Below are 11131 nucleotides of genomic sequence, written 5' to 3'. Positions count from 1 at the left end.
GTGTGGGGGGGTGGAGAGAACTTCTGATATTTGGGGAGGTAGTAAAAGATGCTGCTGGAAAAGAGAACGAGAAGTTGATGGCTGAAGAAGTTGAACAGTTAAAAAAAAGAAAATAAAGAGAAATAAAACAAATTTTTTTTTTAATAACGACATTTATAAAAATATTTACATATTGGTATTAATTAATCAAACTGGATTTGTGTCGGAACCAGTTGAAAATGATTTCATTTGAAAAACAAAAATGGAAAGATATAACATATATAATCTTTTTTTAAAAAAAATATTTTGAAAATTACAAAAACATACAAAACTTGTGCTGTTGAATATATAATACATATATCTATATTATTATATATTATATATATATATAAAAATATATATATGTTATAATTTATATTATATATATAATATATATGTTATAATTTATATATATATAAAATATATATATGTTATAATTTATAATATATATATATATAGATATATATATATATATACACTTATTATATATAAAAAAATGTATGCTTATATATAATTAGATATAAAAATGTGTGTGTGTGTGTGTGTTTGTGAAGTACTTCTCCAAGTACTGCAAAGGTTCTCTGAGGATCGCCGTGTTGAAATTTCTGGATGCTAGCATGAAATCATAGTACAAGAGAAACTCTGAGCACTATTTTTGTATGTATTTAAAATACATACATACATATATATATATATATACATATACATATATATATATATACATATATATATATTATATATATATACACACACACACACACACATATATATGCGTGTTTGTGCGTGTGTGTAAATATGTATACATGCATATACTATGATGTACAAAGACACATACATTGTTGTGTATATTATATACAGGGTGGGCCAAAAGTCACGCACCAAAACATACATTTTATTTATATTATTATTATTATTATCATTATTCATTTTGCTCACCATTTATAAGTCATCCCTATTCTATTTATGTTATTCAATTTTTTAAAAAATGCGGCATGTCTTTGACAATTCCAGGGTTTTGCATGACTTTTGGCCCACGCTCTATAAACGTATAGTGACTCAAAAACTACCACAACCAATGCTTTCCCTTTTTAATAAAGGGACAGGCAACGAGCCTTTTAATTACTCAAAGATCCCAAAATATGTGTACAGACAATGTTCATAGTAAAAATATATATATCCCCTATTATAGCAGGACTGAAGTACAGTACATTTGCATGAGTATGTGCGTATGGGAATGCATAATAGATGTATGTAGATATATGTTTTTGTGTGTGTGTGTGTAGAAATATATTCTGTTGCCACAAACGTGTTAGGCTAACACTGTATTTGTTAAAATTTCTTCCCTTTGTGCTGTCTTTTTTTATTGTTCATTGTATTTCTGCAAGGTGTGCAAATATATATATATTACTCATACAAACATACATATATATATATGTGTGTGTGCTTGTATATTTACACAATACAAATACAATGAAGAATAGCTGAACAATACCGAAGAATACATATGCACGTATATTTACATAACGTAAATACAATGAACAATCAAAAAGGACATGGAAGATTATATATACATACATACATACATACAAATACACACACACACTGTACACATATAAACATATGTAAATCTTGGAAGTAGTAATGTCTGCTTTTGTGACCAATATTCAAAAATACATTTGTATGTTATATTTTATATATATATATATATATATATCTATATATATATATAATATATATGTATGTTTACACACACACACATACATATATTGTTACATTTTGTGTAGAAAAACTTTTTAATTAAGTTTTGGACGTGAATAAATCTCCACTCACTTCTTGGATTTTCAAATTACATATAATAATTATATAGATATAATTATAATTAAGGGTACTGAGAAACAGCACCTACATGCTAGAGATAGATGTCAAATGACTCTAAAAACCACTTCAAATTATACTCCATTAGCACACGTACCCTTAATTATATCTATATTAATTTTTACCTATGTGGTTTTTATTACATGCTGGCCACTGATAAGATCATTGATTGATTTTATCCTTAATTATGTGTGCATATATATATATATATATATATATGGTATGAGAGGTATTGGTGTCAGGTAACACTGAGTAAGTGCTATGGACAGACCATAATTAAGCTCCAGGTTTGATAATGATGTGAATGAGAAGTCCAACGTGGGTCGTGTATTAGCATGCATATATATAATAATTAACAGAATGAGATAAAAAAACTCAAAGCTGTGAATAGTTTTCAGAACATTTATAAGACTTTCTCTTTATAAATGTTCTGAAAACCATTGATAGCCTTGGTTTTTTTTATCTCATTCTCTTAATTATTATATATATATATATATATATATATGTACTTTATTTAAAAGCAGCAGAAATTCAACAAAACCTGTTACTTGGGAACGTGAAACTCTGAGTAACAGGTTTTGTTGAGTTTCTGCTGCTTTTAAATAAAGCATATTACTCTACCCCTGGTATTTGAGTACTCTTTTTTCCACCTTGTTTCACGTTTATGCGTTTACTCCGGTATATATATATATATATATATTACCAAGTAGTAACTGAATTGCATTGCTTAAAAGTAGACATGCCCCATATGAGGTATGTCTGGTCTATCAGTGTTTCGTCAAATTTAACTAATTGACTACAGACATGTTATGTGTGTGTGTGTGTGTAAGTCATGCAGGACTGAATCATTCACTGTTTAAGTCAAAAATAGAAGCACTGTAGAATGTAACGAGTCTTTTGTTTGTACACATTGTTTGTGTGTATGTGAGTATATATGTGGCCAGCAGGCCAGGTCTAATGAGTTGCCTGTATTGCCAAGTGCAAGACTAGATGCGAAACCAAAGGTAACTTTCTCACCAGCCATAGCCAACGACTACACACTACATAATATATGTGTGTGTGTGTGTGTGTATATATATATATATATATATATATATATATATATATAATAATAATATTAGGGAATAAATCCAAACTTACAGCGAAAAATTAGATTTAGGATTAAATCCAATTTTATAGTATAGATATATTATATTATATTATATTAAATTAGAGATAAAACCACTATTAGGCAAATCAAACAGTGAAAAACATAAGCCAATACATAAAATTAATTTAAAAATATAAAAGTTAAAATTAAAAAAAATTATTTAAATAATTTATACTTATAAATTTTAATAATCTTTTAAATTTTATATTTTTAAATAAATTTTTTGTATTGGCTTATGTTGTTCACTGTTTGATTTGCCTAATAGTGGTTTTATCTCTAATTTAATATAATATAATATAATATATTATATCTATACTATAAAATTGGATTTAATCCTAATCTAATTTTTCCCTGTAAGTTTGTGTGTGTGTGTGTGTGTGTGTAATTATAAGATCCAAGGATCTAAGCAGAGGAAGTTTTTAAGCTTCAAGCAGTCTGTGGTAGGTGTAATAAAATAATGTTCAGGAACATCAGAAATTTATTGGTGTCAATGTCTTTTCCCATATCAAAGTCTGATAAGGTGAAAAAAAAATTTTTATAGCTCACCGTTAGCAACTTTGGTTGCTATGAATGCAAATGAGGATCCATATTGTGGGAGTGGATCAGGTATAAAATTCAGGCTACATATGTCTCCTCACTAGCAGATTCCTCTGATGTAATAATTACTCAATAAGCTATCTCCTCATCAGGTTGAAGTTACCTGAATTGTATGAAGCTTACACTGTCGTTAAGGAATCCCAAGTTAACTCATTGAGGATATAATGTAACAACAATGTAACCTTCTTATAATTAAGGTATCCCTGGCCTGATGATTAGCTAGTGGAGTACCCCTCATTGAGTAATTATTACATCAGAGGATCTCCTAGCTAGGAGACATATGTAGCCTGGATTTTACCTACTCCACTCCCTCAATTTGGATCCTTAAATATATGTAAATACACACATACATGTATGTGAGTATGTATGTATATTTTATATATATATATATATATATAAACAGCAAATTGTTCCTGTGGTTTCTCAGTGAACATACTGGAGTGACTCTTACACTTAGGTATTGGCATTTGTTACACAGATAATATATCTCTCTACACAGCTCTGTGAATATTGAATACTTCAATTACTTTTTTCATCACTGTGTGTATGTCTGTCTGGCTATATATATATATATATATATTTGTGTGTGTATGTGTATATGTGCATGCAATCATTGTTGTTGCACAACTGAAGACTTGGTCTTTTGTGTTACTCTCTTTCTTCTAAATGCAGTTCAATGTTTGCTTATTATTTTTTTTCAATAATAATAATAATAATAATAATTATTATATTATCTTAGTCTATTGTTGCTGTTTGATCTATCAGCTTAGATCAATCAGATGTATGATGAAAAGCATTCCAGCTATGACCATCCTGTTTCATTTTTGGTTATCAATTTTCTCTTTCCCAGATGATATGGTGTGATACGAGGAAGATTGGTTACTGTTTCTAGCAGTTTGTGCAAACACATAGAGGGTCTCATGTTTGTCAAGAGTTTCTTTGATATTGTGTGCACATTGGTATGTGGGGATGTGTGTGATATATATATATACATATATATATTATATATATATATTATATATATGTATGTATGAAATCATGTGTATATGTTCATATGAGCATTTATGTGCTCACATACACATGTGTATATGTGGGTATATATATATATATTATGTATAGATACTAATATGCACACGGATGTTCATGGATGCACATAGATGCATTCATTTTGCATGCATATCTCTTTTTGTCTTTATTCGCTTGATGAAGGAAATTCACCACTGGCTTCAAGATGTTTGTTAAATTCTGGACTCATATTGGCATCGACCACCATGGCTGGGTTATCGGCCATGTAGTGGGCTCCCATGATTTCCTCGTATGAAGGCGGCGGGTCGCAGTAGGGCGGTGGCGATATAACGGATACACTTGGGTCGTGGTTGCTCGTTCGCTCGTCCCGACCGGACGGCATTCGTTTGACACAGTGGTAAGACAAGGCACCGCCGATGCAGAACAAGATGAAGCTGAGACCACAGAGAAATGTCCCCGTGAGGATGCTGCTTGGTGAAGTCTTTATTACCAATATAAGGATTCCTATGTTTATGAATATGGCTGTTGAAATAGAAAAGAAAAAGATTAAATTAGAATGAAATATTTTCAAGTAAGGAATGTTGATTTTTGTAGAAAAAAGGGAAAGAGATATTAGTTCAGTACATTGACCCCTCACCCCAGTACTAGACTGGTACCCTATTTTATTCCCCCCCCCCAAGGTGGTGGTAGGGGCATGAATGGCAAAATTGATGTTAACAGGTTTTAACCCTTTAGCATTTAAACCGTCCATATCCGGCCAAAAGTATTCTGCCTGTTTTATGTTCAAACTGGCCAGATCTGGTCTCTCACACCAACCCTACAATATCGTTTTAAAAATTAACAGAGGTAAGACAAGGCTGTGTGGTAAGTAGCTTGCTACCCAACCACATGGTACTGGGTTCAGTCCCACTGTGTGGCACCTTGGGCAAGTGTCTTCTACTATAGCCTCGGGACGACCAAAGCCTTGTGAGTGATTTGGTAGATGGAAACTGAAAGAAGCCTGTCGCATATATATATATGTACATGGGTGTGTATATGTTTGTGTGTCTGTGTTTGTCCCCCTAGCATTGCTTGATAACCGATGCTGGTGTGTTTATGTCCACGTCACTTAACGGTTCGGCAAAAGAGACCAATAGAATAAGTACTGGGCTTACAAAGAATAAGTCCCGGGGTCGATTTGCTCGACTAAAGGCGGTGCTCCAGCATGGCCGCAGTCAAATGACTGAAACAAGTAAAAGAGTAAAAGAGAGCTACCTCATCAAAATCTCATAGCTACAAGATAATGCATGATTAGTTCAAAACAATGTGAATAAAAAAAGCATTAATTTTGGCAGAATAATGCGAACACTAAAGGGTTAACCCTTCAGTATTCAGATTACTCAGTCAAATGTAATTCTGATTTATTCACATTGATTTCAGTTAATCCTGCCTAATCTTGTAACTGAGATTTCAATGGTGTGATTGCTTATGTTAGCATTTTATTGGCTAGTTTGGATATAAAACAGGTGGATTATTTTGGTTGGGCATGGCTGGTTTAAAGGCTAAAGGGTTAAGGGTTTCTTTGAAATGTAGATCCAGGAATGGCTGTGTGGTAAGAAGTTTGCTTCCCATTTGCATGGTTTCAGGTTCAATCTCACTGTGTTGCACCTTGGTAAAGTGACCAAAACCCTGAGGATAGATTTGGTAGATAGAAACTGAAAGAAGCCTATTGTGTGTGTTGTGAATCATAATCTTCATCATTTAAAATCCGTTTCCATGCTGGCATAGGTTGGATGGTATGACAAGAGCTAGTAAGGTTGGGAGCTGCACCATGTTCCATTGTCTGTTTTGGCGTGATTTCTACAGCTGGATGCCCTTCCTAAATCCAAGTAAGATGACAAAGAAAGAGTTTAGTTCATCTTCAATGATCAGTTACCATCGTTTCTGTAGCACCCTTTTTTAAAACCACTGCATGCCAAAGTTCCAGATGGAAAGTTACATCATATTTGTGGTTTTAAACACTAGAGTGGCATCTCGTCAGACTTGCATGAGAAGGTATGCTCTTATATTGTGCCACTGGCAATACTCTGTCTTTCTACCCTTCCAGGACCTTTGTGTATGTGTGCGTGTGTGTGTGTATGCATTTCTGTCTTCTTGTCTTGACATTGTGTGACAGATCTAAGTGTCACCATGTCTGGTCACGGGGGAATATTACCCTGCTTGGAAACAGATAAGGATTGGCAACAGGAAGAGCATCCAGCAGTAGAAAATCCACCTCAAATTCCCTCTCACCCATGCAAGATAATGATGATGATGATGTAGTTTTGAAATATTTGGTACAGTGTGGATGAGAATCAAGACAATAGAGTACCACAATGTACTCTACAATGTATGAGGGAGTTAAAGTAATAGAGTACCACTTTAGAGCCTCCCTAAGCAATTCCTCTTAATCCTAACTCATCAATTAGTTTCTTCTCTTTCGTTTTATATATATATATATATATATATATATATATATAAAATATTAGAAATATATATATATATATATATATACATAGGCGCAGGAGTGGCTGTGTGGTAAGTAGCTTGCTTACCAACCACATGGTTCCGGGTTCAGTCCCACTGCGTGGCACCTTGGGCAAGTGTCTTCTACTATAGCCTCGGCCGACCAAAGCCTTGTGAGTGGATTTGGTAGACGGAAACTGAAAGAAGCCTGTCGTATATATGTATATATATATATATATGTGTGTGCGTGTATATTTGTGTGTCTGTGTTTGTCCCCCTAGCATTGCTTGACAACCGATGCTGGTGTGTTTATGTCCCCATCACTTAGCGGTTCGGCAAAAGAGACCGATAGAATAAGTACTGGGCTTACAAAGTATAAGTCCTGGGGTCGAGTTGCTTGACTAAAGGCGATGCTCCAGCATGGCCGCAGTCAAATGACTGAAACAAGAAAAAGAGTAAAGAGTATATAATCATACACCTGTAACGGTACAATCCTTGCTGTTGTTTTTTCGTTTAGCCCCAGGTCAGTCCTGGTTGACCAGACTTATTTTACCAAGAATTAAAAAGGACAGTAAATGAACTATTACCACAAGGCAATTTCTCTGCTGTTGAGTGTTTGTCTAATTGAACCAGTCACCTTCAGCTGTGGTGAAGGGTGTGATCTGATGTTGTGCTGACCTACTTTTTGAAACCACAGAGATCGAGGTGGGACAAGGGAATGAGGTGATACAGGTTTTTTTTTTTCTTTCACTTGAGTGATAAAGACACGGCTGCGAGGTAAAATCATAATAATAATATTGATGATGATGATAATAATAATAATAATAATAATAATAATAATAATCATCATCATCATCATCATTCTGCTACATCTAGCACAATCACTCACACACTTATATATAGTAGATATCATAAACTCATAATCATTTGTCATTGCTGCCAAATAGAATATTTATTTTATAGTTTCCCATTAAAGTTACATACTCACATGCTCCACACACACACACACACGCGCGCAATAGTTTGTTATAACATTTAAAAAACAATATGTAAATATTTTTATTGCACTCCTGAATAAAGACAGGATTATCATTGTTACTACTACTACTACTCATAATAATGAGTTTCATATAAGGGGATATTAAAGGACATTTGCATTCATCATTGTCCATTAATTAACATCCTGTTTTCTGTGCTAGCATTGGTTGGACAGTTTGAAAGGAGTCGGCCGGCCAGCCGGAGAGCTGTCCAGAGCCCAGTTGTCTTTTGTGGCATGGTTTCTGCAGCTGGACGCCCTTCCTAACACCAACCACTTTACTCAGTCCCACCTCAATCTCTGTGGTTTCGTCTGGCTTTACGCTCACTCTGAGTTCAAATTCTGTCGAGGTCGACTTTGCCTTTCATCCTTTCGGGGTTGATAAATTAAGTACTAGTTGCATACTGAGGTCAATCTAATCGACTGCCCCCTCCCCAAAAGTCGACCTCAGCAGAATTTGAACTCAGAGCGTAAGCATTCCGGCTGGCATGCTAACGTTTCTGCCAGCTTGCTGCCTTACTAAGGATAAATATTACAAGATAACTCTAGTTTTCCAGACATTGATGGGTCTGGAACCCATTATAATCCACACCAGTTTACAAGCAGGGGCTACAAATTCCCAGTGTGTATGTGTGAGTTTGCTTTGATTTTATGTGACTGTTGTAAACGAATGTCACCATCACGCAAGCAGTGTCGTTTATTTTCAGTCTTCCATGAAAACATGTCTGGCCATGGAGAAACTTTGCCTTACTTAGAAACAGGTGAGGGTTGGCAACAGCAAGGGCATCCGGCTGCAGAAAAAATCCACCTCAACAAATTCCATCCGAACCACGAGTGCAGGGAAAAGTGGACATTAAACAATGACGATGATGAGGATGGTTTATTTATAACCCAGTTTCTTCAGCTCTAGATGGCAAACTAAAAACACTATTCAACATGTCTTCTCTCACCCCCCTCACCTGCTAGTACATCATGGATCCTTTCATAATCACTTTGTGTCATCTTACTGTGCCACATTCACACCCAACATAAACTAGATTAATGATATGACACATTTGAAATCTGTCTCCATTATATATCACAAACTTTCTATTTACCGGTTTGCAGTCATTTGTCTGGTTTAACAAGCTTACGTCAAATCACTTCAGCCCTCACCAACAAAAGCAGTCCACCTCTTCCCTCCCACCACGACCACCACTTCTACCTTTTGATGAATGATTTATACAACAGTTGAGTGGGTTGCTCAAGACATGCTAAGTAGGTAAGACACATTGGCTAATGTAGTCCAAGGTAGCCCTTAAAAGAAAGGATGGTCACAGCTGGAATACTCTCAATCATAGGAATGTTTGATTAAAGCAGTGGTTCCCAACCTTTTCACTACCAAGGACCCCTTTTATTTAAATGAGTTTTCTCATGGATCCCTTTTAAAAAAACCTGTCCTTATATATATATAATATATATATATATATATATATATATATATAGGTGTAGGAGTGGTTGTGTAGTAAGAAGCTTGCTTACCAACCACATGGCTCTGGGTTCAGTCCCACTGCGTGGCACCTTGGGCAAGTGTCTTCTACTATAGCCTTGGGTTGACCAAAGCCTTATGAGTGGATTTGGTCGATGGAAACTGAAACAAGCCTGTCTATATATAAAGCCTTATGAGTGGATTTGGTCGATGGAAACTGAAAGAAGCCTGTCTATATATATATATATATGTTTGTGTATCTATGTTTGTTCCCCGCCCCCCCTACCATCGCTTGACAAACAATGTTGGTGTGTTTATGTCCCCCATAACTTAGCAGTTCAGCAAAAGTTACTGATAGAATAAGTACTAGGCTTACAAAGAATAAGTCCTAGTGTTGATTTCTTCAACAAAAGGCAGTGCTCCAGCGTGACCGCAGTCAAATGACTGAAACAAATAACAGAATAAAAGAAAGAATAGCGGTTCGGCAAAAGAGACCGATAAAATAAGTACTAGGCTTACAAAGAATAAGTCCTGGGGTCGATTTGCTTGACTAAAGGCGGTGCTCCAGCATGGCCACAGTCAAATGACTGAAACAAGTAAAAGAGCATATATATATATATATATATATATATATATAAATAGATGTGTGTATTTTTCCCTTGTTAACAATTAAGCGGGAAAAATATATAAATAATTACCAGGGTAGCAAAAAATTACACAAGTAAAAAGGTTGTAGCTCCTTGTTTTCAAAGGTAGAAACTTCGGGTTTATGTGAAATATTTTATATAATATATATAAATAAATAAATGGAGTTAAACACAGGTGTTATTCAAATTCTTTTACTTCTGACACGTTTCGAAGATATCACTGGTATTATTCCAAAGGAATAAAATGGTGTAAAACAATGTAATCTTCTCTTCAGGGAAGTGAAGAAATGAAACTCGTCAATAAGACATTTTAACAGAAAATGATGGATTTGTATAGTGATTAATTGAACGTCATTAAGATTGTTTCAAAAAAATGTTATAGGATATAACGTCAAAGGTAGCCTATAGAAAGAGGAGGGATAAAGGAAAGAAAAACTAAATAAACGAGAAGTATATAACTATATGTATATTAAATGAAACCATATAGAATTGTGAAAAGAGATATCTAGTGAATGTGAAATGTAAGAAGAAAATTAATGTTTAAATTATATATAATGATAGATATCACTTATATGAACTAAAGGTGTGTTTCTGCCAATGTTACATCGGTATGCACGTTCTATAACCGTGTTTACAAGGGGAGTTTTAGAAAACAGAATAAAAAATACTTCAGAATTACAGAGAAGACAGAATTCCTTGCCTTTGTCATAAGGTATCAAGATTGAGAGAATCAACCAATCTAAATTAAATTGCTTATTGTGGTCTTTTAGTTCCCAAATTAATTTACTAAGCCCTGTACTGTTACGTTTATTCCTATCCCTAAATGTAGA

At 34.3% G+C, this 11131-nt stretch overlaps 1 protein-coding gene across 2 annotated transcripts in view; it reads right to left on the bottom strand.

The window, feature by feature from the left end:
* Positions 1 to 4722: 4722 nt before the first annotated feature.
* The window catches only part of LOC115223388, an 81924-nt gene continuing 75515 nt past the window's right edge, over positions 4723 to 11131 (bottom strand). For both annotated transcript variants that reach the window (XM_029793900.2, XM_029793899.2), the window contains exon 4: positions 4723 to 5188. In XM_029793900.2, coding sequence (XP_029649760.1) covers positions 4833 to 5188 — 356 coding nt within the window. In that variant the 3' untranslated portion in view covers positions 4723 to 4832. The remainder of the gene's footprint in view (positions 5189 to 11131) is intronic.

The sequence above is a fragment of the Octopus sinensis genome, linkage group LG23 (assembly GCF_006345805.1).
Source record: "Octopus sinensis linkage group LG23, ASM634580v1, whole genome shotgun sequence".
Classification (NCBI taxonomy): Eukaryota; Metazoa; Mollusca; class Cephalopoda; order Octopoda; family Octopodidae; genus Octopus; species Octopus sinensis.
The sequence above is the reverse complement of the archived record's forward strand: the minus strand, read 5'-3'. Positions and strand labels throughout refer to the sequence as shown.